General features: G+C 59.3%; 1 protein-coding gene across 5 annotated transcripts in view; it reads right to left on the bottom strand.

Moving 5' to 3' along the window:
• Positions 1-21,386, bottom strand: part of ARID3A (AT-rich interaction domain 3A) — a 35,596-nt gene extending 14,210 nt beyond the window's left edge. The window contains exons 1-3 of one of the 5 annotated variants that reach the window (XM_043912615.1): positions 21,162-21,386; positions 17,037-17,678; positions 15,730-16,051 (exon numbers count right to left, since the gene is read on the bottom strand). In XM_043912615.1, the coding sequence (XP_043768550.1) occupies positions 15,730-16,051; positions 17,037-17,413 (699 nt within the window). In that variant the 5' untranslated portion in view covers positions 17,414-17,678; positions 21,162-21,386. The other 4 variants (XM_043912613.1, XM_043912616.1, XM_043912614.1 and 1 more) reach the window with 4 other exon arrangements.
• Between the last annotated feature and the right edge of the window lie 4,929 nt (positions 21,387-26,315).

The raw sequence follows: 26,315 nt of genomic DNA, 5'->3' as shown, positions 1-26,315 counted from the left end.
ATAAACTGCCTGGCCCTTCCCTCCCCAAAGCTGAGCACTGGGGCCACAGGTGCTGTGATCACGGGGCCTCCTCCAGCTGAGGGCACCCCACCTCCCTGCGGCCACGTGGTCCTGGAGGACCTGCCAGGGCCCTCCCCACTGACCTCTCACCGGCCTTCCTGCAGCTTCTCAAGCCCGCCAGGGGCCGTGGTCCCACCTCTGGCCTTTGACCTGGCAGCTCCTCTGGCCTGGAATGTTGGCCTGGCCCTGGCTGAGCTCTCTGCCCCAGGCTTCCCTGTCACCCAGGTCTCTGTGCTGAGGTCATCCCGGAGGGCTATCTGCAGCTGCGTTCTCACTGGGACCAGGTCCGCCAACTGTGGGCGACTCTCTTGTGTACCCCACCCCGCCACACCCTGTCCCCTGCACAACTGAGCCGCGTGGACTCACACTGTCCTCCTGGGAGAGTGTCGGCGGTTTTCCCATCTAGGAGTCTAGGATTGGGCACACAGCAGCTGCTTCAAAAGTGCTCATTAAAATGGACTTTGATTTCTCACAACTTGGGGACAGGATTCCCCCCATCCTTTCCCAAATCCCAGACATGTTTGGGCATGACCCATGCTCTGGGGCACCTGCAGCCCAGGATTGGGCAGATAAGCATCTTCGGGGTTCCTAGGTCTGCCCCGCTGGTTCAGATTCTGCCCTCCCCCAGCCCCATCTGTGAAGGGGGCACAGGAGCCTGAGGATGTGGGTGTGGATGTGTGGGCCTGGGCTGGGGGTCCCCAAAAATGCTCCCAAGTGCACACCTCCCTTCCCATTTTCTACCTGCTAGGCAGAGTCACTGGGACATGGCCACGTGGCCCACCTTTCTGGGCTGTGGTGGGCCCCCCCCCCATTGGTGGAACACATCTGTCGGCTAGTTACCAAGGCTTGGCTGCCCGTGGTCCATCTTCCCCCTACTCAGCACCACCCACTTCACAGAAGGGAAACTGAGGCACAGACCAGGTAGAGCCCAGTCCCGACCTCCCCTGCCCTGCAGTCTCCCGTCTCCCCATCACCCCAACGAGGACTATACTTCCCCTGTGGTCACTGCTGGCCCTTACCTCCCTCTGCTTAGCCCCTTTGGACCACATCATGGTTTTGGAGCAAAAGGCACAGAGCTCACCTCAGGGCCTTTCCACCTGTGCTCCCTCCCCTGGAAAGCAGTTTCCTGGCCCCTCCTCATCCTCTGACCCCGGCCTCAGCCTCAGTTTCCTTTCAGGCAAAGACACAAGCCTGGCGCCCCATATAGCTTTCTCAGTGGACACTTTACCACCCTGGGGAGGGGGGACAGTGAGCGTGAGGGCCCAGCTCTGGGTCCAGCACAGGTGTGGGAGAAGGCTGGAGGGGGTACAGAGCGGGGATCTTTGGAGGGATCCCTCCCGCCCCCCACCCACCTCACCCCCCCCCCCCCCCCCCCCCGCCCCACCTGCCCCATGGAGGGTGGAGGGGCCAGCGTCCAGGAGGAAGCAGATAAAGCCAGGCAGGCTCGGGGCTCCAGGCTCAGGTAGTGGGTGGGGGAGGGGCTGCGGAGGAAAAAGCGAGATAACCTCCCCCTCCCCCAAGTGCTCGAGGGGCAAACAGGAAATTCTTGTTTGTGGCGAATGGTGAGCATTTCCACCACCACCACCACCACCACCCAGCTGCTGACCAGGCCTCCAGAAGCCCTAGCTGGAGCTGGGGGTGGGAGTGGGGGTTGGGGTGGGACCCTCCCTCACTGGAAGCTGCCCTGTGGGGACAGCAGACACCTCAGGAGCCAGGGCACCACCTGCCAGCCTGGAAGAGGAGGACAGGCCTCTATCAACCCACAAGGGGGCCTGGTGCAGGGGGGAGGGGCCCCCAGGACCGCCCACAATCAGGAGACCCCTCCCAGACACCACGTCCCCAGTCCCCACGGGGCTGAGGGCGAGGGCTGTGTCCGGCCCAAGGCTGAGGAGGCCCTAGCTATAAAGAGACCGTCCGCCCGGGGCCCCTGAGAGGACCTTTGCCCCCTCAACAGTGTCTGCTCGGCCCCCTCCTGCCACCCAGGCGGCTCCAAAGTCCGAGGGGCCCTGTCTCGGAGGGACGAGGCCACCGGGCGGCAGGGGGACTCTAGGAGTGAGGCTGTGTCCTTGGACAGCAGAGACAGGGACTCAAATCAGGAGAAACTGGAAGGATTCGGGATCGCAGAGAGCCCCCAGGTCCTGAGCAGGACAACTCTGTCCCCGGCAGACGCTGATGCTGCTTGGAGAGCCCACAGCTGGGGGCAGGTGTAAAAAGGCCTGTTTTCACACTTGTGTCCAACCACAGCTCCTGGGAACCAGAGAAGGATGCTTCCCCCGTGGCTGCAATGGGGTGGGGGTGGGGGCAGGAACAGAACCTCCACCCTACCCTCACTGACCCCCCACCCCCATGGGGAGCACAGGACCAGGAGGGGGTTAGGGAAGGGACGAGGGATGGAGGAGGAGCCGGGCGACAGGCAGGGCTGGGCGCCACCTTAATCTCGCCTGCTTTATCCTGGATTGTTAAAGAAAATATTTATGGAGGTGAAAGTCACGTACTATAGAATTAGCTGTTTTACAGTGAATGATTCAAGGGCCTTCTGTGCACAGTGTTCGGCAACCACCACCTCTGTTCGTTCCAGAACCTTCCATTCCCCCCCCAAAAAAACCTTATCCTCACCAGAACCCCCTCCCCTGCAGCCCCTGACAACCAGGAGCCCACTCCTTATGTCTGTGGATCTGCCAGTTCCGGACATTTCCCATCAGTGCAATCACACCCTGTGTGTCCTTCTGTGTCTGCTTTTCACTGAGCATTGGGTTCTCAGGGTCTGTCCACGTGATAGTGAGTGTCAGGGCTTCTCTCCTTTTCGTGGCTGAGTAAATATTCCAGGTGTGTGGAGGGACACATGCGTTCATCCATTCACCACTGATGGGCATTTGGCTTGTTTCCCTTTTTTGGCCATTATTATAAATCTCACCTATTTCTATATCCTTTGGGGTATGGACAAAAACTGACTCATCATACCTCCAGTAAACCAAGTGAAACTGCAGTGAAACAGCAGAGAAGGCCCCACAGCTGGCTTTTAATCCTTCAATGTCCCCCCTCAGAGCAACCAAGATGACACTTCCCTGCAGCTTCCAAGAGTGGAGGGTCCCGGGAGCTTTCAATCTCTACATCAAGATCAGGCTGTGTCTCCCCTGTTCCAAGGCTGCCCTTGGCTCCCTGCCTCTATCAGAAGCCAGACCTCCTACCTGCCAGGCTGGGTGGGTGGGGCTGACCCCCTGGATGCCGGCACCTGGCACCTCCCCAGTGCTGGCCCCTCACTGTCCCCATCTTAGTCCTGTCTGGGGCCTCTGCATTGCTGGTGCCCCCATCTGGGTCCCCCCCCTCCATCCTTAAAACCCTCTTTGGCTCCTGTTCTGACCCCCAAGCCAGGGCAACATCCTGAGTAATGCTCCCTGTCCCCCCTACCCCCAGCATCTGTCACGGGTCACATGACTCTGCACTTATTTGGGGGACGGTTTCTTTCCTTTCTTCATTCTCACCCAGATGACAGCCCCCAGGGCAAAACAGGTAACAGTGGGTGGGCTTGGTATACAGCAGGTGCTAAAGAAGAACTTAGATTCCTACCCATCTGGCGCGTCCTCCATCACAGCTCAGCCCCTTTATCCCCCGCCCCCCCCCCCCGGGGCAGGTAAGGCCCCTCCTCACATTATCTATTGGGCCCTGGGAGGCCTGGGCCAGGGATGACTCAGCATGGGCAGCCGTTGCCAGGTGGGCCCAAGCCCTGGCTGGGTCCCTGGGGACCACTCAACCGCGGACCCATTCACAGAACCGCCCACGCACAGGCTGGGAGGAGGGCTGGGGGCGGGGTGCACTACATCCCCACGGCCCCTCCCCTCATGTCCACTCTGCACCCAGGAAAAGGAGGCGGGGGCGGGGCTGCATGCACACTGGGGACCAGTCTGGGTCTGGCTATAGTGCTGCCCCCACCAGCTGCTGAGCCACTGGGCGCTATAACCATCCTGTTCAGCAGCACCTGCCTGGGGGGTGCGCTTCTGCCCCTTCTCACCCCCTCTCCTCAGAGACCCTGAGGGGCAGGGTCAGATGGATGAAGCCAGGACCATGGCCAGGCTGTGGGAGGAGGTGGGGTGGGGCAGAAGGACCTGGAGTCTGGAACCCTCCCTGTCTGCCTCAGTTTACCCATCGTGGCAGGTCGGCAGTAAGCAGAAGTTGGTGCGGTACCCACAGCCCTTCTGGGGGTGGCAGGGGCTCAGGAGGAGGAGGGCAGAGGAGGAGGAAGCCAGGGAGAGCAGTGTCAGCTCTCCAGGTTGGGGCCAGGTCAGGCCATTTTACAGCCATGACTGAGCGCCTTCTGTGTTGGTTTTCTTGTGAGGGGGGCCCACACTGTGCATTTGGGGTGCAGGGCCTGTAGGATCTTAGTTCCCCCACCAGGGACTGAAACTGGGCCCAATTCAGTGAAGCACTGAGTCCTAACCACTGGACTGCCAGGTAAGTCCCATCCTTCTCTATGTGAAGGTCCATACTGGATGCTGGGGACACAGAGCACCCAAGAGAGACCTGGCCTGAAAGAGGGGCAGCAGGAATCCCACTCAAGGGTGGCCAGGACCCCTGGAGCCAGGCAGCTCCCTGCAGGGTGGGGGAAGGGCAGTCTTGCTTGCTGCTGTATACAGCAGGAACTTAATAGTGTCCACAAGGTGACAGGCCCTTCCCACAAGTTGGCCTCCCCATGCACCTGACCCCTGGGGCCAGCCCCGCCCCAACCCAGGCTCAGGGCCACACGGCCCTTTCATTTCCCGTCAGCACTCCAGGGCTGCAGGGGCCCCACTCGGCCGGCAGGAAATTGGGGAAGTGATTCTGGGCAGGGCAGAAACATCTGCCCGCTTGGCCACCACCCCCTCCAAATGGTGTGTGTCCCCTCTCAGCAGAGACGCAGCACCCCCACCCACGACACAGATATTAATAAAACTTCCAGAAACAAGTCACAGAGCCTGACCACAAAGTCAGCAATGAAAGGCACTTCTTTCTGGATTTCCGGATTGCGAGGTTCCGGGGACGTGCCCCGGTCTCCAGTCAGCCTTTCATGCGAGTGGGGGCCCCTGGAGCCTCAATCTCCCCACCTGGGAAATGGGCAGGGGTGCACCTGGGGCATCCAGGTGGGGGAGGACAAGGGGACTGTGGGAACAGGCTGTGCAGAGAGAACAGTATGGCCACGTGTTACAGCTGGGGATGCCAGCCAGGCCTGGCATCGAGGACGTGCCCAGAACGGGGAGCAGGGGAGAGAAACTTCTAGGAAGGTAGCGGCCCCAACATGCAAATCTGGGCGGCGGCCTCCATCCACCTGGGAGCCCCCCGCCCACGGGCTTGGCTGGAGCAGACCACTGTCCATATGGGAGCCCATTTCTCAGATGGGGAGACTGAGGTGCTGAGAGAAGGCACAGAGTGGGACTGGGACCCGGGACAGAGCCCCTTGGCACCTCTGGCCACGTCAAAATCTGGTGGGACTGGGGGTTGGGGTGGGACCCTGCCCAAGAACGCCTGGCATGTGTGAGGCACAGGGCAAAGGCTTTGGGGTCAGAAAGCGAAAAATCCAGCATCTTCTCCTTCTCCGCCGCCTCCACCTGCAGTTATGATGGTCCTTGTGTTCTGGGGTCCTGGGACCCCCACAACCCGAGGACAACAGTGTTGTTACTGCTTAGCTGCTGGCTCAGGGCAGTTGAGGGGTCTGAGCCCTGCACCCAAAGCCTGGCACCTGGGAATTAAAACTTCCACCATGGGGGACACTTCCCTGGGGGTCTAGTGGCTAGGACTCTGTGCTCCCAAAGCCGGGGGTCCTGGCTCGATCCCTGGTCAAGGAACTAGATTCCACATGCCACAATTAAGACCCGGCGAAGCCAGACAAAAAAACAAACAAACAAACAAAAAACCCGCATTGTGCAGGAGTAACTTCTGAAAGAAAGTAGCCCTGTGTACCTGCAGAAGAGCTGTGGGCAGCCCCCAATAGGCAGAAAGGGACCCTCCTAGTGGTCCAGGGGCCTGTAGAACTCCACCTGCTCGGGGAGTGACGTCCCCATTGCCCCCCACCCAGGTTCATTCAACAGAAGCACAGCAGAGTCATGGGGGCGGGTCCCACCCCTCCCCAGCCCTGCTGACCGGGTCCCCACCATCTGGGGCGCCCATAGACGGGACCGGAAGGAAGGGGGCTGCTTCCTGCCTCCCGCCCAGGAGTCAAGAGGAAGGGGCCCCGGGGGGCTCAGGTTCTGGGGTTCCCGCTGAACACACCTGCAGGAACCCCCATCAGACCTGGGCCCAGGGCGGAACACAGTCTGCCCCACAATGGCCATCGGACTCAGGGTGCCACCAAAACCTGCCCCCTGACGGCAGGGGGGGGGACCCCTCTCCTGGAACCTCCCACCTCCCCAGGGACCGCTCCTGCAGTGAGGAGACCATGCTGGGCACCTGGGGGCAGAGCAGGTGCCCACCACACCCTGCCTTCCTCCACCGGGACCCTCGGTGACCAGTAACTAACAATGATGAACAAATATAATAAAACAAAATAAAAAAACAATGATGACAACAAAACCCCAGCTCAGAATCTGCCAGTTTTCCACATGGGGAAACGGTGCCCAGAAGGAGGGTGCTGAGATCAGCTGCCACCTACATCAGCTGGGCTGGGCTCCCCCAGATAGCCATGGCATGGAATAAAGGAATAACCACCAGTACTTCAGTGGTTAGGACTCAGCACTGTCACCCCCAAGGGTGCCGGTTCAATCCCTGGTTGGGGAAGTAAGATCCTGCAAAGCATACCAAGTGGCCAAAAAAAAAAAAAAAACCCACCCACAATAACCCCAGAGGTGCCCTAGGGCCCCACTTCCAGTCTAAGAATCCAGCACCCTGTCAGCGGGCACATGGGCCTGCCAGAGGGCCCAGGGAGGGGCCGGGCAGGCCACTGGCTGGGCAGAGTGCCAGATGGGGCAGCAGCCACCAGGCCAGGAGAGGTGGCAGCTGGGGCCATGCACACTGTCCCCAGGTGCTCCCAGGGAAAGGGCAGATGAGTAATTACAGGGTGATGGGGGCAGGATGGGCAGAGGGGCATGGGGGTTGGAAATCAGAGACAAGAAAGGAAACAGAGAGCCATGAGGGGGACACAGAAACTAGAAACATGGAGACTGACAGACACGGTCAGTTTCCAGGCCCAGGCCTGGCTCCCCCAGTGCCAGGCATGGTGGCCTAAGCTTTCCTGGTGTGGTCCAGTAGACAAGAATCCGCCTTGTAATGCAAAGGACACTGGTTCAATCCACAGTTGGGAAAGATCCCCTATGCTGGCGGGGCAACTAAGCCCATCAGCCCAGAGCCTGTGCTCTGCAACAAGAGAAGCTGCTGCAATGCGAAGCCCGCACGCAACAACAAAGACCCAGCACAGCCAAAATAAATAAAATTTAAAAAACAAGAACAGAAGGGGGATGTGGCCCAACCCGTCCAGAGTTGGCAGCCCTGGGGCTGGGGGAGCCCCTCCCCGGGTAGGGACCTCACAAGTACGGAAGATCCACATTGGAAGCAAGGGGGTGAGGTTGGGGGCATGGCTTAATAGGGCAAAGGCTAGGGTGGCCACGGGGACCCTCAGAGGCCCCTCCTGGGGGAGAAAGAGAAAGTGGCACAGCACTAGGGCCATGGCCACTGCAGCCCGGACAGAGATGCCAGACACCCCCCAGACACTAGCAGGGTTCACCCCACCCCACCTCAAGAGACACAGACACACCACACACCCCGCCCCCGACCTGGACCTCTCTGTGGCTGTGGACACCTGTGTCCGCCCCACGGCTGCACACGGACCTTTCCACACCTGTCTGGACATGTGCCGTCACCCCCACATGTGGACCCTCCCAATGGACACCCCCCCGCCCCCGCCGGGCAGGTCCTGCCACCCCACTGTGGTTCCCAGGCACACATGGACACACCCGTCCAGCCAGACACAGACACACACAGACACACCCTTGCCCGGCAGCTGGCTCACAGATACTGGCCCAGACGCCCCGCCCTCGGCCGCCACGCCCACCAGGCCCACTGCGCCAGGCGCCCCCACTGCCACGCAGCCACGTGGGCAGCACTTCTGTGCGCTTTGTTCTCAGGCACACCCCCAGTGCTACACACACACACACACACACACACACACACACACACGCATGCACGTCCGCATGTGGGTGTGCAGCCTGGCCTTTCTGCTCACAGCAGTCCACGACACCATGGACCACTCAGTCAGGGTCTGGAGGAGGCTCCATGGCAGACCGGCCCCTTATGCATCTGCCTGGCACTCCTGAGCCCCAAGAGTCAGGGACCCAAACCCCTCACTGGACTTTGTATTCATTTCCTGCAATGGCAACAGGCCGGGGGGCTTGGAACAGGGGTTCATTTTTCCACGATTCTGGAACCCAGATGTTGGGAATCAAGGTGTGGACAGGGCCATGCTCCCAGAGGCTCCAGGGGAGGGTCTTCCCTGTCTCTTTCAGTTTCTGGGGGGCCTTGGGCTTGTGGCCACATCACCCATCTCCATCTCCACCCTCACATGGCTATTTTCTGCCTCCTTGCCTTTCTATAAAGACCCAGGTTGCCCTCCTCTGCTGTGGCCTCATCTTAACTGCGTCTACAGAGACCCGATTTCCAAACAAGGTCCCATCACTCTGGGGATACCATTCAGCCCCCAATAGATTTCTCCCTGGAACATGGGGTTTTATCTGTCCCTGGTTTGTCGTCTGGAAGGCAGGTGTCCCCAAGGCCACAAGCCTGCTGGGGGCAGGCGGTGCTGACTCTATGCCCTCCCTGCCCCCACTCCCACCCCTTGGCCCCACGAGACGCCCGCCAGCCCTGACCGAGAGGCAAGGCTGAGTCCCGAGATGGGGCCTCCACAGGCAGATTGGCTAGCATTTAACCCCGTGACCCCCAATTGTCCTCTGGCCGAGCGCAGCCAGTCGAGCAGAGGAGGGCGGTCCGGCCCCGCCCCCGCGCGTGCCCACCCATGGCCTGCACCCCCAGCTGCCCCAGACCCTGCCTGGAGCAGGACCCAGCAGTGGGCAGCATCAGCAGATGGGGTCTTCCACAGGGCCCAGGACGCCCCCAAGTCACCGTGGGGGATGCAGGCTCAGAGTAAGAAGGATGTGTGGGTTGAAGAGGCTCTGTGTCAGACGGGGAAACCAAGGCACAGAGCAGGGGAGCCATGCCTGGCATCCTCCGACTGCACCTCTGCATCAGAGAGGGTGCACCTCCACCCACAATCACACAGCACGTGAGGGGAGAAGGATGGGACCCAGCGATGGGAGCCCCTGCAGCCCAGAGGCCCTCGTCACACCTCGCAGCTCCTGGGGCTGCGTCAGCAAGGCAGCACGGGACGCTGACCTGTGTCCGGGCCACTGATCCGAGCCACTGACTGGGGCAGCTTGACTTTCTGGCTAACGGTTAATAGGCCCCACCACACCCTCAAGATTGCTGAGACAAGGGGCTGGGGGGGCGGGGGGGGGCATGAGTGTGTGTTCTTGCAGACCCCCAGGCACACAGTCACGTGCAGAGGAGAGGGTCACCATGGGAGAGGGTCACCCCAACAGGCACGGCGCTGGGGCTGATGACTCGGATACACAAGCTTGGCCACCCTCAAGTGGGTCCAGACCCCAGGACATACTGGTGGGACATCCACGTGACTTGGGTCCATGTCACATGGGGGCACACGCAGATGTACACCAACACTCCAGGTGGGGGACCCACCAGCAGGTGCCCAAGATGACAGATACACATAAAAGACGCCGTAAGTGGCTCCATGTGGCCCCAGACCATCCAAATGAACACACGGGAGAGCCACACTGGCACACGCATGGTCACGGACACCACGGGGACTCACAAGGCCCCCAGAGACCCAGCTCCACAAACAGACTCTGATGCACATGGAGCCCCTCGAGAGGGGACTCCACGTAGCCAGGCCTTCCCCACGTGCACACACGTGCCAGCGTCAGCGGCTGGACTCCACGTGCTCCCCATGCCCGCTGGCCACCACGCCCTCCACAGCCGCGTGTGTTATTAGAAAGCGTGGGGAGGGGCCGGGCGCTTGACAGCGGTGAGACCAGGGTGGGGAGTGGTGGTGGGCGTGGGGCCAGGCCACAGTGGCGGTGACCCCACAGCAGTGACCGGGCAGCCAGGCGGCGGCGCCGGGGCCAGATAAGGCTCTTCCGGCTGAGTCAGTGTGGTTCCCAAGGCTGGCACGGGCGGGGGCACGGTGCCAGGACTGTCAGGCGGGCACCCTCCCTGTGCCCGCCATGGCCCGGCTGGCTCTGCGCCAGCAGCCGCAGTGGCTTTGATGAGGCGGGTGCTGCTCCAGGACGGCAGGGCTGGGCTGCTGGGGGGTTTCGCAGCACTGGTCCCACCCCCAGCCCAGGGCCCAGGGCCCCAGTTCCCCAGGAAGACGCCTGGCGCCGAAGCTGGCCCACAGGACCCACGGGCCTGGCCCCTGGCCTGTTCCGCCCCCAGCATGCCGGCTAAACATCACTGGGCCCAGAAACCAGTGCCTGACCTCCAGCCTGTGCCCAGAACACACTTCTCCACCAAAACTTCTCACCCTTCTCCCTGGCCCCAGAGGCCTAGCTGTGGTGCCCAGCCACGGATCCCAGCAGGGTCCTCCCAGTGTCCCTCTTCCTCCCCTAGCACTGCTAAATCCTGCGAAAGCCCCCTCTGAGCCCACCTTGGCTTGCCCTATTGTTCTGCCCACCTCTACCTCTCCCACTTCATGGTCCAGTCACATGGTTCCCAGATACAGACCCTAACCATTCTCTGGCCATCTGGCTGACTCTTACACATCCTACAAAGCCCCAGTTCCAAAGCCCATTACTCTGGACAGCCTTCCCTCTAGCCCAGCCCAGACTGCATGGCTGGAGTGCCTGTGTCCATCTCTGGCCTTCCAGGTGAAGAAAGTATGTGCCACCTGCTCCTGCAGCCCCAGCAATTTCTGCTCCCCACCCCCACCCTCCACAACCCCAAGAGATGTTTACTGCAGTGTTGTTTACAACTGGGAAATAGGGAAAAAGACCAATGTGTTGGTGTCGGCCCCACAAGGGAAACTGAAGCAGCTAAAAGAACCAGACTACTCAAAACACGGATAAAATAAACAAAGAGTGAAAATGATGGGAAAAAACGAGAAAAGCGCTATGTTCAGCTCAGCAAATGGCAGACCCCAGCAACCCCCAAAAGACCATACTTCAATAAGCTGCCCATCACACTTTAATACCCTGCCCGTCACACTTCTGTGTGAGTGGACAGAGAAAGGCCTGGAAAGACGGTGTGGCTGATGCCAGGAAGGTTGGGGAGGAGGCTGGCAGGCTCAGACCTCTCTGGAATCCTTCCTTTTTTTCCTACCAGAAAGGTATCAAGTGTCACTTCTGAAACCCAAAAAAAGACTTTAAAAATATATGTGTGTATATTTTCCATAATTAAAAGAAAAAAAATCAAGTGAGCTGAAAAACACAGAAAAAAAAAATGTGACCACAGCCCCTTGCTGAGGGAGCTTCTGGGGACCAGAGCTGCACCCTAAGTTGTCTGAACCCATTTCCGGGGCCACAGAAGCTTGTGTGGAGAAGGACACCCATGGGAATTTAAGGAGCCGCAGGAGGCCTGGGGCAGGGTGGGGAAGGGGGGACAGGCAGGGTCCACAACAAGGACGCGGCAGCCTCCCAGGGCCGGGGGCCTGAGGCTGACGGTGGCTTTCCTGTCTGGGGGCCTCTGTGTTCAGACCCTGGGCTCTGACACCCTGCTGGGGGGCCCTGACCGACCACCTCCATTTCAGATGAGGAGACGGAGGCTCAGAGCCATCCAGGTTCCCTCCAAACCCTCACCAGTGGGGCTTGCCCCCCGCCCCTTCCCATCCATCCACTCCTCTGATACACCCTGCGGTCAAGTCCCAGTCTGACACATCCCCCGTGTGACCGTGGGCAAGTGGCTTCACTGGTCTATGCCTCAGTTTCCCCACCTGCGCAATGGTGCAAACACAGTGCCCCCCACCAACACCAAGTGAGTATACACAAGACACTCGCAAGGCGTTCAACCTGCCACCTGTGCGTAGTTAGGTGACAAACACCACCTGGAACTGTCATTTCTACATCTCTGAGCTTATTTACTAGTGATGGTGAGCAGACATGACCTTGGGAAGCAGGGGGGAAAAGATCCCAACCTTTAATGCATACTGAAACCACAGGGAGATAGCACACCACCCCCAGAGGGACAGCTGGAATCAGAGTCATAACCACAAGTGTCGGCAAGGACGTGGAGAAACTGGAACCCTCGGCTTGGATGCAAAATGGAGCAGCCACCGTGAACAAGAGCAGCTCCTCAGAAGACTAAACACAGAGTTATCATATGACGCGGCACCTCCTCTCCCAGGTACGTGCCCGTGAGAACCGAAAGCACATACTCACACACAAACTCGTGCACACACATTCACAGCAGCCAAAGGGAGAAACAACCCCAGTGTTCATCAGGGATGAGTGGGTAAGTAAAATGCAGTGTGTGTGTGTGTGTGTGTGTGTGTACAGACACACGCACGCAAGCATGGCATGTGCATAATGGAACATTACTCAGCCAAGAAAAGGAGAGAAGCCCTGACACTCCCCACCATGTGGACAGATCCTGAGAACAGGATGCTCAGTGAGAGAAGCAAACACAGAAAGACACACAGGGCGTGATTCCACTGATGGCAAACGTCCAGAACAGGCAGATCGAGAGACTGGTTGTCAGGAGCTAGGGGAAGGAGTGGGGTAATAGTGAAATGGCATACATTAAAAACTTTATTTTTGAAGTGGTAAAATGTTCTAAAATTGATGGTGATGGCTGCACACCCCGTGAATGCATGAAAAACCACTGAACTGCACTTTCCATGGCTGAATCACATGCTACATAAATTTCATTATCAATAAAACCACGAGCAAAAATCCCAGTGTTTATCTATAGTCACTGAAACTAAAGATTCAAGTCCTTAAGTGGCTGAAGACCCGCGATTGAGTCTTCTTGCTTGAAAACCCCACGATGGTACTTCCTTGAGAGCCATGCACAGCCCTGCTGGTGACAGGAAGCCACTGGGATGTCACTAGGATGCCATATCTGATGGCAGGAGGCGAGCTGCTGATTGCGCCCTGTGACACATTGCGATCCTGGCCAGCCCTGGCCTCCATCAGCCTGTGTCCTTGGGGCCGCCCAGTAGCGAGGCTCTCGGCTTCCAAGGAAAGATTCCGTGGCCGTGAGCCTGCTGCTCCCGGCCCCTCCCCAGCCTGGCTGCCCCCCAAACCCTGCGGCTGACGGCGGGATTTCACGGCTGTCGAGGGTTTTCGGGCGGAAGTCAGGCCCGGGCCCTGCCAAGACCGGGGAGGAAGAGGCAGAGATGGTGCCAAGCAGGCGGCCGGCCGGCCCGGCTGCCACGTGCCAGGAAGGGGGTGGGGCAGGCGCCAGAGTCAACACAGCCCCGACATCTGCCGGGCCGGCTAGGCCTGGGCCACTGTTGACACTGGCTGCACAGGTGCCTGGCCAGCTGGGCAGGAGCGCAGCGCGGGTGGCTAGAACTGCCACAGCCAGGCAGGAATAAGACCCTGGCATCTGCCCACCACCCCCAGCCCCCTCCACCTGGGAATTCAATCCCAGGCCCTGCAGGGCCAAGCCCAGTGGCAGCATCTGGCCTCCACACACAAGCCATGCTACATCCTACCCCAGGGCCTTTGCATGGGTGCCCCACGGTGCGAGTGCTCAGCTCCTCTGCCAGCCAGGTTTGGCCCATGAGCTACATCCCCCAGCGGCTGCCAGGCTGGGTCTTATCATCCCTTCCCACCCATCTGTTTACAGACCTTCTTTGCCCCTGGCAGGGGAGCTGGGCATCCCATAGACACTCTACAAGCATGAGGCTGACTTGTGACCTGTGTTCCCTGTGCTTCTTGGGCCTCAGTTTCCCCATCTGTGCCCTGACCCTGGGGGTCCTCAAGACATCATCCCTGTTTCCCAGACCAGCAAGAGAATGGCCCCTTGAGTTACTTTGCCCCTGATGGGCCGAGGGGGGCTTTGCAGTCAGGACACCTGACCCCTGGCCTCTGCCGGGCCTGGCCACTCAAAACCAGGTTGGGCGAGGCTGGGGGTGCTTGTCCACCCTCAATCCCACAGGGGCTGTGGGCTTGTCCCTTCCTCCTGCTCGGCAGTGACCCTGTGAGATGGGGGGTATCTGTCCAGCTCTGGCCTCCAGCCTGGGGCTCCCTGAGGGCTGAACTCAGATGGCAAACACTGATGTAAATCACCCATGAGACTCCTGTTTCGTTACTTTTACCCCAACAGACGTCAGGAGCTCGGTTCTGGGAAACCCACCACTCCCCCTGCCCCCCTCATGCCTTGCCTCTGTTTTCTCATCTGCACAAGTAGACGGAGAACAGCCCAGACATAAGTGGGCCCCCTGGAAGTGGAGGTAGACTGAGGCAGGTTGCAGGCTGGGGTCTACATGCCAGGGTGTGGACTTCAGGCTGAAGGGGGCAGCTGGGGTCATGCGTGGGGAGTGGCCAGCCACGCCCTGGGAAGGTGACGTCTGCTAGGTGTCATTCCACCCCCCACACTGCGTGCCAGGACCCAGCCGGAAGCTAGGGCAGCCCCACCCAGACCAAGATGCCCGGGCAGGGGATTAACCCTCCAGCCTTCCTCAGTCTGGCCTGGTGCCTCAGGCCGCTGCCCTGGCCACGCCCACTCCAGGGGCACCTTCCCCTCCTGCCTTTACACCTGCCCCTGCATCACCCCACCACAGCCTTGGCTCATCCCCCTCATGCTGCATGTCCGATTCTATACTTTGTCTGAGTTTTCTGAGGGTTACCAGGGTCCCAGTGCCCTTTCCCCACGCGGCGGCCGGGCCTCCTGCTCCCTCGAGGAGGGTCCCACTGCCCATCCCGGAAGCCAGCATGGGTGGGGGGGGGGGTGCCCCAAGGCCACACACAGCCACCTCCCGGCTCCCATGTGCCTGGCGCGTCCCCAGCCCCATGGAGCCCAGATGAGGGCTGGGCACTGGGCCTGGGAGGCCAAGTCCCCACGTCCACTCTCGGAGGTCGGGGCAGGGCCCAGCTGGTCTCAGGATGGAATGCAAGCCCAGCCGGCTGCCCCGGCCGCCATCTGGTTTCCATCTGCCCGGCCCGGCGAGGCCCGACTTCAAAGGCTCCCTGGCCTGGCCACTTCCTCTGCCCTGGCCGCCCGCGGGGACGGCACCAAGACTCCTGCTTCCTCCCCGCCCCTCCTGACTGTCCACACCGACGTGGCCACCCCCTGCTCAGCCCCCTCCACAGCCACAGCCTCAACAGATCAGACGCAACACCGCTGACAATGCCTCTGGCCACGCCTGTTGGCTGCCCCCATGACCCCCGGAGCCCTATATAGGACGGTGGCCTTTCCCTAAGCCAGGGCCTCCACTCAGAACCCACTCTGCTTAGGTCTCTCTGCTCGGCCTTCTGGTACAGAGTCTGCTGAACTTCCCCTCCTGACTCCTGTCCCCATGTGTCCCCATGTCCCTGCATTTACCGGCCGGCCCATCCCACCCACGGGCCACGATCCCACACTGGGGCTCCCACACATGGGATGCCCCAGGCCCAACAGGTGAGCTCCTGGCCCTTGAGGGCAGGTCAGGACTCTGGCAGCAACTACTCGCAGCCCCAATTACGACGCAAGGCCTACCTGCTTGAACTGCTCCTCATACGTCCAGTCCCCGTGGTCTGGTGGCTGCAGCTGAGGTGCAGCATGGGCAGCCCCTCCGGGGACAGCCGGGCCAGTCCCCGGGCGCTCCTGGCCACCCAGTGCCCGGGATCCACTGTCACCACGGAAGGCCTGGAGCGGCTGAGCCTTGCGGGGGAACAGGGCTGTGGGGCCCAGGCTGGCGGTGCCTGGGGGCCCAAGCCCCTCCTCATCCTCGTAGTCCTCATCCTCCTCATCCTCTTCATCATCCCCCAGGTCTTCCTCCAGCTCCTCCTCCTCCTCCTCCTCCTCCCATTTTGGCTTCCTGGGGCGGACAAGGGGCACAGGTCAGGGGAGAAGGCGCCAGCTCAACTCAGGCCCTGGGGCAAGGGACCCAGCTCATCCAGCCTCGGTTTCCCTGTCTGGATGTGGGTGAGCTGTCAAGAGCACCCATGAGCAGAACTGCTCAGGGTGTGGCCCTTACTGCCCTGTTCCCAGTTAGCCCAGAGCAACTGGAGGTGCCCCTGTGGCAATGAACCCCCGCTACCTACCTGCTAATCCCACCTCTTCCCGTTTCCAGCACAGGCTTCCTCACTAGGCCCTGAATATACTGACCCTGTTCCTGCCTTGGGGCCTTCACTGAGGCTGTTTCCCCTGCCAGGCATGCTGTTCTCTGCTCCCCTCATCCCCTCCTAAGGGCTGTCACCTACACAGGGAGACCTTCACTCACAATGCCCCGAAAGTTGATTCCAGCCCCAGCCACCCCTCCCCCAACATGCCCGCTTTCTTTTCTTGGCAACTCTGATCACTGCCCATAATCACACTCATGTGTGACTTGCCAAACTTCTTCCCAGGAGGATCCCACCAGGGTCTTGCCAGTGCCCAGCTCGGGACCTGCATCAGACGCTGGTGAGACACACGCAAGGACCAATGGATGCCCGCTCTGTGTAGGCTTCGCCTGGGCCATGGACTCTAAGTCTGTCCCCATCACTAAATCTCTTACAGCCTCGCTAGACGATGGGAGCCACCAATCCCGTGTGAGTAGCTCCATTTACATTAAGGTGAAATAAAGCTACTGACGCAGAGTGCAGCTGTACTGGCCACATGTGTGTGAGCCCTCTGGGACAGGAGACCCCCATCTTGGGTGGTGCAGATAGAGAACTGTCCACCAGTGAGTTCTAAAGGATGGTACGCCCCGGGAGGTCAGCAGGACAGGAGTTTTGTCCTTCCTCTATGGCAGTGCCCCAGGGCTGAGAGTGGCTGGTGCAGGGTATGTGGTCGGCATAAGGAGCCTACAGACCCCGACTCACAGGTCATCGTCGGAGCCTGCATCCTCAAAGCGGCCATCGCCCATAGGGAGGCTGGCTGCCTCCCTGCCTCGGCCGGGTGGGGTGGGCGAGCCCTGTGCCCCCTCCAGGGCTGCATCCTCATCCTCCGAGCCGGGGGGCCCATCCTCTGAGCTGGGACTGGGCGCATGGCCAAGGCCGGCGGCAGCGGCCCGCATAGCGGCCAGGGCAGCCATCTGCGCCCGCTGCATCCGGGCGCTCTCAGGCTCCCTGTCCTCCTCTGGAGTGGCCCTGGTGCGGGCTGGGGGTTCAGGGGGCGGCGGTGGCTGCCGGGCCTCCAGTTCTTGGCGTGCCCGCTGCTGCCGCTGCAGGAGCGTCTCCATCACAGCCTGCAGCTTCATGGCCCTGCGGGCCGGGCCGCCCCGGGCACCAGGAGGGGGCGGTGGGGGCGGCCCCTGTGGGGAGGGGGCCCGGCCGCACTGCAGTGTGGGGGCCGCGGGGGAGCCGGGGCAGTGCAGGGTGGCAGGGGGCAGGGGCAGGCACCGCTGGTCTCAGGCTGAGGGCTGGCGGGGCATGCCAGTGGCAGGCAGGCGACACCTCCTTTCTCACACTGGGCACCGGGGGCTGGTGGCGGCTGGCAGGTGGCTCATTCACGTGTACAGAAACCTGGGGGTGACAAGAGACCGTCAGACCGCACCTGGGCTCCTCCCCACTGAGGTTGGACCTCAAAGACCTCTGGGAAAATCCCTTCCATTCACGCCCATCAGGGTGCAAACCTGGGGGCCTCCCTGGAGGTGGAGGAGCATGCTTGCCCCATCTTCCCCGCTCCGTCCACCCTCCAGCAGTCTGAGAAGCAGGGTCACTCTGCACTGGACTCCCGAGGGCCTCGAGGCAGCCCCCACCCGCCTGGGCCACAGAGAAACAACACCCCCCAGAAACAGCTGGATTATGGCTTCATAAACAGAGCAAGGGGACCAAGTATTCCCGGTCTCTGATTGGTCAAAGCCAGCTACCAGGTGCCAGAGTCCAGGGAGCTCCGGGTTCCAGTTCTGAGTTCTAGGTGCTGCTCACAGACATGCTGGTGCAGCCTGGCCCAGGGGGCTCCAAGCACCCTCCTTTCTTATAGAAACCATGGCTGATCCAGGTGGAGCACCTGCTGTATACAGGCTCAGGCTTCCCTATTCAAGCTCCCACCTCATCTCTAAACCTCAGTTACTCCAGGCCTCAGTCTCCCCATCTGCAAAACAGGGCCCATACAGCACCCATCTCCCTGTGTGCCAAAGCAGGAATGATGCAAGTTTGTAATGATGCAGGCGCAACCCCAGAAGGCACTCGCTAGACTTATGGAAGGAGGCTGGACGGGCCATGTTTCACGGATGGAGAAAATAGGCTTGAGTTGTCCTGCTGGAGGACACACAGCAGGTTCCAGGCAAGACTGGGGATCGAATCCAGACCCAGGTCTAGGGGAATGCTGGAACCTCCCAACAGCCATGCTCTCTGGCGGCTTCCCTGCCCTTTAGGACCCCAAGTGGGGGCCAGGGCCCAGAACACAGCCCACTCTGCCCCCTGTCCCCTTCCCCAAGCCTGGGGTCCCTTTGGATTACTGCCAACTTGCTCTGCCAGGGCCTTGGGCAGGCTCCAGGCATGGATGTCCCAGAGCCACCACCAAAGATAGGAGGATGTAGCCCCCTATCTGCATCCCAGCCCGAACCCCAGCCCAGGCCACACCCCCACCCGCCCAGGCCGCCAATAAAATAGACCAGGCAGAACTCAACAGGCCTGACAGAGATACCCCAGATGGTACATCACTGAGAAGCTGGGGGGTGGGGAACAGGAGGGTCCAGGAGCCACTCCAGCCGGCCAGTGACCCCCACAGGCTTCTGAGCATCTCCTCAGGTAGAAGGGGCCAGTGGGCAGGGGCTCCTGGTTGACAGTAGACATGGGCCACCAGGCTGGCTGGTCTCCCAGCCCCTCCTGTGGCCTGCTAAGAGAAGCCTGACCCCTCCCCCAAGGGAGTCTTATAGTAGAGACCCTCCCAGCCTTCCCAGTCACAGGAGGGGGCCCCTCCCCAGTGATAGGGTTCCCAGCAGGACGGGTGAAAGGGCAGTGGGGGGGAGAAGTGGGGGACCCTGCAGGAAAGTGGGGAGGGACCCATCCCCAAAGGCCCTCAGTACTCAGCAGGGGCAGGGGTACCAGGGCACAAAGACCCTCTCAGAGGCCATACTGCTGGAGAGTGACCGGCACAGCCTGCCCTTAGAGGCAGCAGAAGAGCACCCAGCCCCCACCCCCGGGGATGGGCAGTCACCCGTCCCCCCACCAGCCCCAAGAAGTGCTGAGGGGACATTTCTCACCCAGTGTCTAGTCTGATCTGCTGCCCCTCCCCCACCATTGACAACTTCAAGATGAGCCCCCCTTCCCCACGGAAATGCTCTGGGCATCGCCCCCTCCCTTGGGGGGGGGGGGAGAAGGAAGAGGCAAAGGAAGCCACTCCCCCCCAAGCCACCACCCCCAGGCCTGCTGGGTTTAATGACCCTTCCGGGTCCACGGGTGGGGGAGGGGAGCAGTGCAGGCCTCCACGTAGGGGCTGGTGGAGGGGGCAGGTGGGAACCCCAAAGCCCTTCTAGACCTGGGCCTGGGGTCCCCCCCCCACCGTGGCTGCCATTAACCCTAGGCTGAGGACGCCCACCCCTCCAGACCCCTCCCTGCAAGAGCCCTTTGTCCTTGGCCCTACCCCCACTTTATGACAACCCCAGGGGAGAGGCATTCCCAGGCAGGGACCGGGCTGGGATGGGAGGGGGCCGCTGGGGGGGTCGCTGGGACCTGGCGGGGGGGGGGGGCGGCAAGGAGGGATCTGAGGCCACACCCTCTCCCCCACCCCCCCTCCCAGGCCTCCCGGAGAGAGGTCACCAGCTCGGCCCAGAGCTTGCAAAACACGGTTATTTAAAGAGTTGTGCAAGGCTGGGCCCCGCGGGTGGCGAAAGGGGGCCCTCACTTCACGAGGGGAAGAGGAGGGGGAGGGCGGGGCAGAAAGGTGGGGAGGGGGCTAGGAGAGTCCGGAGGGGGTGGCCCGGAGGAAGTGAGAAAAGAAACACTGAAGAGGGAGAAGAAATTAGACGACAGAAACCCAAGTCCGATTTCAAAGGCTTCTTGGAAAGCGACCGATTTGCATGGTGGTGGTGGGGGGGCAAACCCTCCGGGCTGGGCGACTGAAAACGGAAGATTATTGACAAACCGGCCACCCCGGGTCCGCGGAACGTTGGAATTGACCAACGCGCTCTCCCCCGCGCTTCCTGCGCCCGCTTTTGTGTCTGGGGGGTGCTTAAAGCGGGAGGGGGCTTTTCCAGAGGATCCCCGCCAAAGAGTTAGGGCTCGGGCCGAGCCTCCCCCACTTCCCGGCCGCGGGCCCCGTGGTGTCCCCTCCAGGGGCCCCTTTCTGCCCCAGAGCCGACACTTTATAAATAAACCATCCAGGCTGAGGAGGGTCACCAGAGAACTGCCCTCCCGACCCGGCGCTCCCACTCCCCTCGAAGCTCCAGAATAAAACACGGATTCCAGCGACAATAAATGAAATAACCCCGACCATAGACCCCCGCGCTCGCGCCTAAAGACCATTTCCTTCCGCTGGGGGTGGGGTGGGGGACACACACACTCGCGACCCCCGGTCACTCCCGCACCCGCACAATATGGTAGGGGGTGAGGGCTCCGAGGGGGTCGAAGAGAAAATCGCTCCAACTCCGACCCACTCGGGTAGCCTTTCCGCACCCACGTTCCTGACCAACTTTGGGGACCCCCCCTCATTAGCTTCCAGGGCGCGCGACGCCCACCCAGGACGAAACCCACGTTTTAAAAGGCCCCCCACCTACTGCCCCAGCCTCACCGCGCGGGGCCCGCTCGGGGGGCGCAGGGCCCGCTCGGGGGGCGCATGCCCCACGCCTGGCGTCCGGCCCTGCCCCGGCCGCGCCTGGCCTCCGGCCCGGGCCGCGAGCTGCGCGCTGCTGGCTCCCGGCCACCGCCGGGTTTGTGCCGCGCGCCGACTCACCGAGTCGCCAGCCGAGTCCGCGTCTACACCCCCCACCGACCCGATTGGTAAAAGTCTCCCCGCGCGCGGCCTCCCCCGCCCCTCCCCTCCCCCCCCACCGGCGCGCTCACCGCCCCGCAGACAAATCACCGGGTGACAAATCGCTCTCAGATGCAAATACCTCGCCGGTGATTCAGCGCCGCGGCCCGGGACGTGGGGAGGGCTCTCGTAAGGCCCCCTCCCCCTTCCCGGACACCCCCTCGCCCCCCGCGCTTGGTCCGAAGACGCTCCAAGAGCCCAGGGGTGTTAGGGAAGGGGAGAGAGTGGACGGAAATTTTCAAGTCGCGGCCCCTTTAAATGATAATAAATAATAAAAGGGAAGGGGAACAGGGACGCGGTATGCCCCGCCCCTATCTAGGGACGGTCGATAATGTGCTCTCCGTGGGCCAGAGTGTACAGGACACCGAGGGGGCAGGCAGGGCTGGAAGCGATCCAGGGAAGAGTGAGGGGAGAAAGTTGGGGCTCCTCCTGGATGGGCTTAGGGCACAGGAGCCCGGTCCGGGACCTCTACCTGTTGTAACGACCGCCGAGGCTATACCTACCGAGCTCAGAGTTTCACCTCTGTCCCTTGGACTAAGCCACTCGCGCTAAAGACTTCACCCCCAGGACTGGTGCCTCGGTTTCCAAGTCTGTAAAGTGGGGATTAGAGACTTGATAAACAAAGGATCTGCGGTGACGGGAAACGAGAGCAGTGCTGGGTCGGTGGGAGAGGGCCAGGGCTCTGCGATGAGGGCGCTGCATGGTGGAGGAGGGTCTGGGAGAGGGAGAGACTGCCAGCCGTGGGCACCGCACTGGCAAACCCGTGGGATGGCGTCCAGGATTCCTGGGAGGGCTCATCGCGAAGTCCTGATGACCTCTACCCTCCCCACTCCCCACCCCCTACAGCCCCCTCCTCTTGGAAACCTGACCGCCCACACCTTCCAGAAGGAGAGGCAAGGTTATCTTGTGGGTAATCATAATTCAATAATAATTTCCATTTTCTGAGCAGCGCTCAGTCGCGCGGCCATGTGCCCAACGCATGAAGTTCACAGTTTTGTGTAATGCAGACGTCTGTCTCCATTTCAGACAGCGGGGGAAACTGAGGCCAGAGTAGGTTGGGGTAAGGTGGGGCTTGGGGGTGTGAGCCCCTGAGGCCTCCCCTGGGAGCTAATCGCAGGGGCCCAGGCTCCAACCCAGATAAGAGCAAAGCAAGAGCATGGAGAGCAGGCGGGGGCCACCCGGAGGGCCCCTATGGGGAGGGACTGGAGTCCCTGATCTTGAGTTGTGATTGGGGGTGTGTGTGTGCAGCCCCTCCAGTACAACAGACAGCACTGCCATCTTCTGGGGGTCCTCCCCGCACTCAATATCACCCACCCCCATTGAGGCCCTGTCTCTCTGGGGGATTCCCAAACCCATGGACAGTGCAAGGGAGCCACCCCCATCCATGATGGGTGGTCAGAGGCAGAGTTCTGCCTGCTCCTTTCAGGAACCCAACCTTCCAGCCCCTGTGCCATTATAGCCTACTGACAGCAGGTGACAGGGAGGCCTCCACCTTGAAGCTATTAAACATCCACCCCTCAGCTGCCCACCTCACTGCCCCTGCCACCAGAGGGGCAATAACTGCCCTGCCCCAGTAGAGAGGAGAGTTTGGAGACCCAGATGAGCTGTCCTTTAAGGACCAGGCAGGTCAGTTCCAAAGTGCAGAAAAGCCCCCCCTCCACCAAAGAGCCAAACATCAGGATGCAAGCCCTGCCTTTCCCCACACAGGAGGATGAGTCTCACTGTGCCTGTTTCCCCTCTCTAAAATGGGTCAATTTACCTTCACTCCTCCTTCAGTGGTTTTGAGGATCTCATTCCCCTCTGGTCAAAGGGAAGGGGGCACGGAGGGGAGTCTCCTGGGGGCCAGGAGGGGTGCCACCTAGCCCCCCGCATTTTCCAGAGGAAAGCAGTTGTCTCTAAAGAGCTGGGGGCAACTTCCCAGAGGAGCCTGGCCCAGCAGGGTGAGGGGCTGCAAGATTCTCAGCTGCCTTTAGTGAAGGGGGTCCTATTTTTAGCGCAGAGAGCTAGCTGGGAATTGACCCCAGTTTTGCTGGTTCCTCCAGGGATAGGCAGCAGGTATGGGCTGCACCTGGCTGTGTGAATTTAGGTTAGCCTGGACCCCTCTCTGGTCTCTGTTTCCCAAACTGGAAAATGAGTACAGCGACCCCAGCCCTGTAAGGCTTCCTGACCAAACCAGCTTGTGGGCCACCTGTGAAAACCAGCCTGATTCTCATTGAGCCCCTCAAGACACCTATCCTGCCCTCCATTCAGGGTTGGGGGACACCTTTTAAAAAGTTCACCAAGGGACTTCCCTGATGGTCCAGCAGTTAAGAGTATACTCCCAATGCAGGGGGCCCAAGTTTGATCCCTGGTCAGGGAACTAGGGGGCTTCCCAGGTGGTGCTAGTGGTAAAGAACCCACCTGAAATGCAAGACTCCAGAGAAGCGTGTTCAAGATCCATGGGTCAGGAAGATCCCCCAGAGGAGGGCCTGGCAACCCACTCCAGTATTCTTGCCTGGAGAATCCCATGGACAGAGGAGTCTGGCGGGCTACAGTCCATGGGGTCTCAAAGAGTCGGACATGACTGAAGCGACAGCATGCACGCGTGTAGGAAACTAGATTCCACATGCTGCAACTGAGTTCCTATGCCACAATTAAAGATACCACATGCTTCAACTATGACCTGGTGCATCCAAATAAACTAAAAATAAATTATTTAAATAAATAAATAAAAGTTTACCCAGATTCCAAACTGCCCACCTTTCCACACATATTCCTCCTCAAACATATTCTGCCTCAGGGCCTTTGCCCTGGCCATTCCCTTGCCTGGCCCACCCTTCCCCAGCTGTGCCTTCTCATTCAAACTGGAACCTTGGGTCATACTCTTTTATCTTTTTCCAGGCTGTTCTATTCAAAACAGCTGTATTTATTTAACCTAGTCAGCCTTGAGCATAGCTGGCTGCAAGTCCAGTGCTGAGGCTGGGCCTGACACATGAAGTTGTCTGAATGAATGAATTCACAGGTTCCCTCTGTCCTCCCTAATCCCGTAGTATTTCTGATGTCTGTCTGCACAGAGGTGGAGGGCAAATTGAACTATTCACCATCTCAATCTCAAAATGTCTCAGCCCCCAAAACCCCCTGAACTCGGACATTCTCTTGTCACCCACACTTGGCCTCCAGGTTCCCTTGTCTCTGCGAGCGAGGGTCTGTGAAAATGTAATTTTAACTTAGAATAAGATGAAAAAATCGAGTATAATTATAAGGAATGTATAGTCATGAATCCACCCTAAAATAATTTGTCTTTATACCAAGGCAGCAGCAAAATATGATTAGTAGTATTTTTTCATAGAAGGGGCCCAGGAGACCCAGGACATTCATAATGAAGCTCTACGTGACTTATTTTGCAGCGGGCACACATTGAGCTGGGGGTCCAGGTTGGGCTACTGGGGAGAGACTCCCTACAAGCGCTGGGGTTCCTTTGTGGGGTGGACTCCATCCTCCGCGGAATGCGCGCGCCCCCTGCCGGGTACCTACTGGATGCAGCCAGAGGCGGGGCCTCGAGTCCAAGGCCGCCAGGGGGCGCCATTTGACTTGTAAATGAGTTTTCCCCCGTCGGATGAGGAAACAGGCCAGCCGAGCCTTTCCTGTGGCTCCTTTGAAATGCCCCCGGGTAGATTTGATGATAAAACAGAGGGCTTGCAGTTACATTTGAATTTCCAATAAACAAGGAATTTGCTGTTATTGTTGTTTAGTCTCTAAGTTGTATCTGTCTCTTTGTGACCTCGTGGACGGCAGCATACCAGGCTCCCTGTTATTCATTATCTCCCGGAGTGTGCTCAAACTCTCCTCCATTGAGTCCGTTATGCTATCTAACCATCTCATCCTTCTCTAACCCTAAGCCTCCTCTCCTTTTGCCCTCTATCTTTCCAAGCATCAGGGTCTTTTGCAGCCAATCGGTTCTTCGCTTCAGGTGGCCAAAGTATTAGAGCTTCAGCTTCAGCATCCGTCTTTCCAATGATTATTCAGGGTTGATTTCCTTTCAGTTCAGTTCAGTCACTCAGTCATGTCCGACTCTTTGCGACCCCATGGACTGCAACATGCCAGGCTTCCCTGTCGATCACCAACTCCGGGAGAATACTCAAACTCATTTCCATTAAGTCGGTGATGCCATCCAACCATCTCATCCTTTGTCATCCCCTTCTCCTCCTGCCTTCAATCCTTCCCAGCATTAGGGTCTTTTCAAATGAGTCAGTTCTTCACATCAAGTGGCCAAAGTATTGGAGTTTCAGCTTCAGCATCAGTCCTTCCAAAGAATATTCAGGACTAATTTCCCTGAGGATGGACTGGTTTGATCTCCTTGCTGTCCAAGGGACTCTCAAGAGTCTTCTCCAACACCACAGTTCAAAAGCATCAATTCTTCAGGGCTCAGATTTCTTTATGGTCCAACTCTCACATCCATACATGACTACTGGAAAAACCATAGCTTTGACTAAATGGACCTTTGTTGGCAAGGTAATGTCTTTGCTTTTTAATATGCTGTCTAGGCTGGTCATACCTTTTCTTCCGAGGAGCAAGTGTCTTTTAATTTCATGGCTGAAATCACCATCTGCAGTAATTTTGGAGTCCAAAAATAAAAAGTTTCTCACCATTTCCATTTTTTCCCCATCTATTTGCCATGAAGTGATGGGACTGGATGCCATGATCTTAATTTTCTGAATATTGAGTTTTAAACCAACTTTTTCACTCTCCACTACTGACTGGTTTGATCTCCTTGCAGTCCAAAGAATTCTCAAGAGTCTTCTCTAGCACCACAATTGAAAAGCAAAACAACGAATAATTTATATATATCCCAATTTTGCACAGGACATAATGATACTAAAAATTTTGTCACTGTTTATTTATCTGAAATTGAAATTAACCCCTCTCCTGACCCACCCTAACCTCTGGGGTTTATTCTCATGCTGTGGTTTCGGGTTCCATCCCCACCCAAATCAGCGGCACTGGCCTAGGCCTGGTGCTGGCACCCCACAAAGGTTCAATTCAGTTCAGTCACTCAGTCGTGTCTGACTCTTTGCGACCCCATGAATTGCAGCACGCCAGGCCTCTCTGTCCATCACAAACTCCCGGAGTTTATTCAAACACATGTCCCTCGAGTCGGTGATGCCACAAAGGTTAGAGTAATCATAATGATGATATAATGAATTGAA

This window comes from Cervus elaphus, chromosome 9 (genome assembly GCF_910594005.1).
Source record: "Cervus elaphus chromosome 9, mCerEla1.1, whole genome shotgun sequence".
NCBI classification, from domain to species: Eukaryota; Metazoa; Chordata; class Mammalia; order Artiodactyla; family Cervidae; genus Cervus; species Cervus elaphus.
Note: the sequence above shows the minus strand (reverse complement) of the source record. Positions and strands in the feature narration are given on the sequence as shown.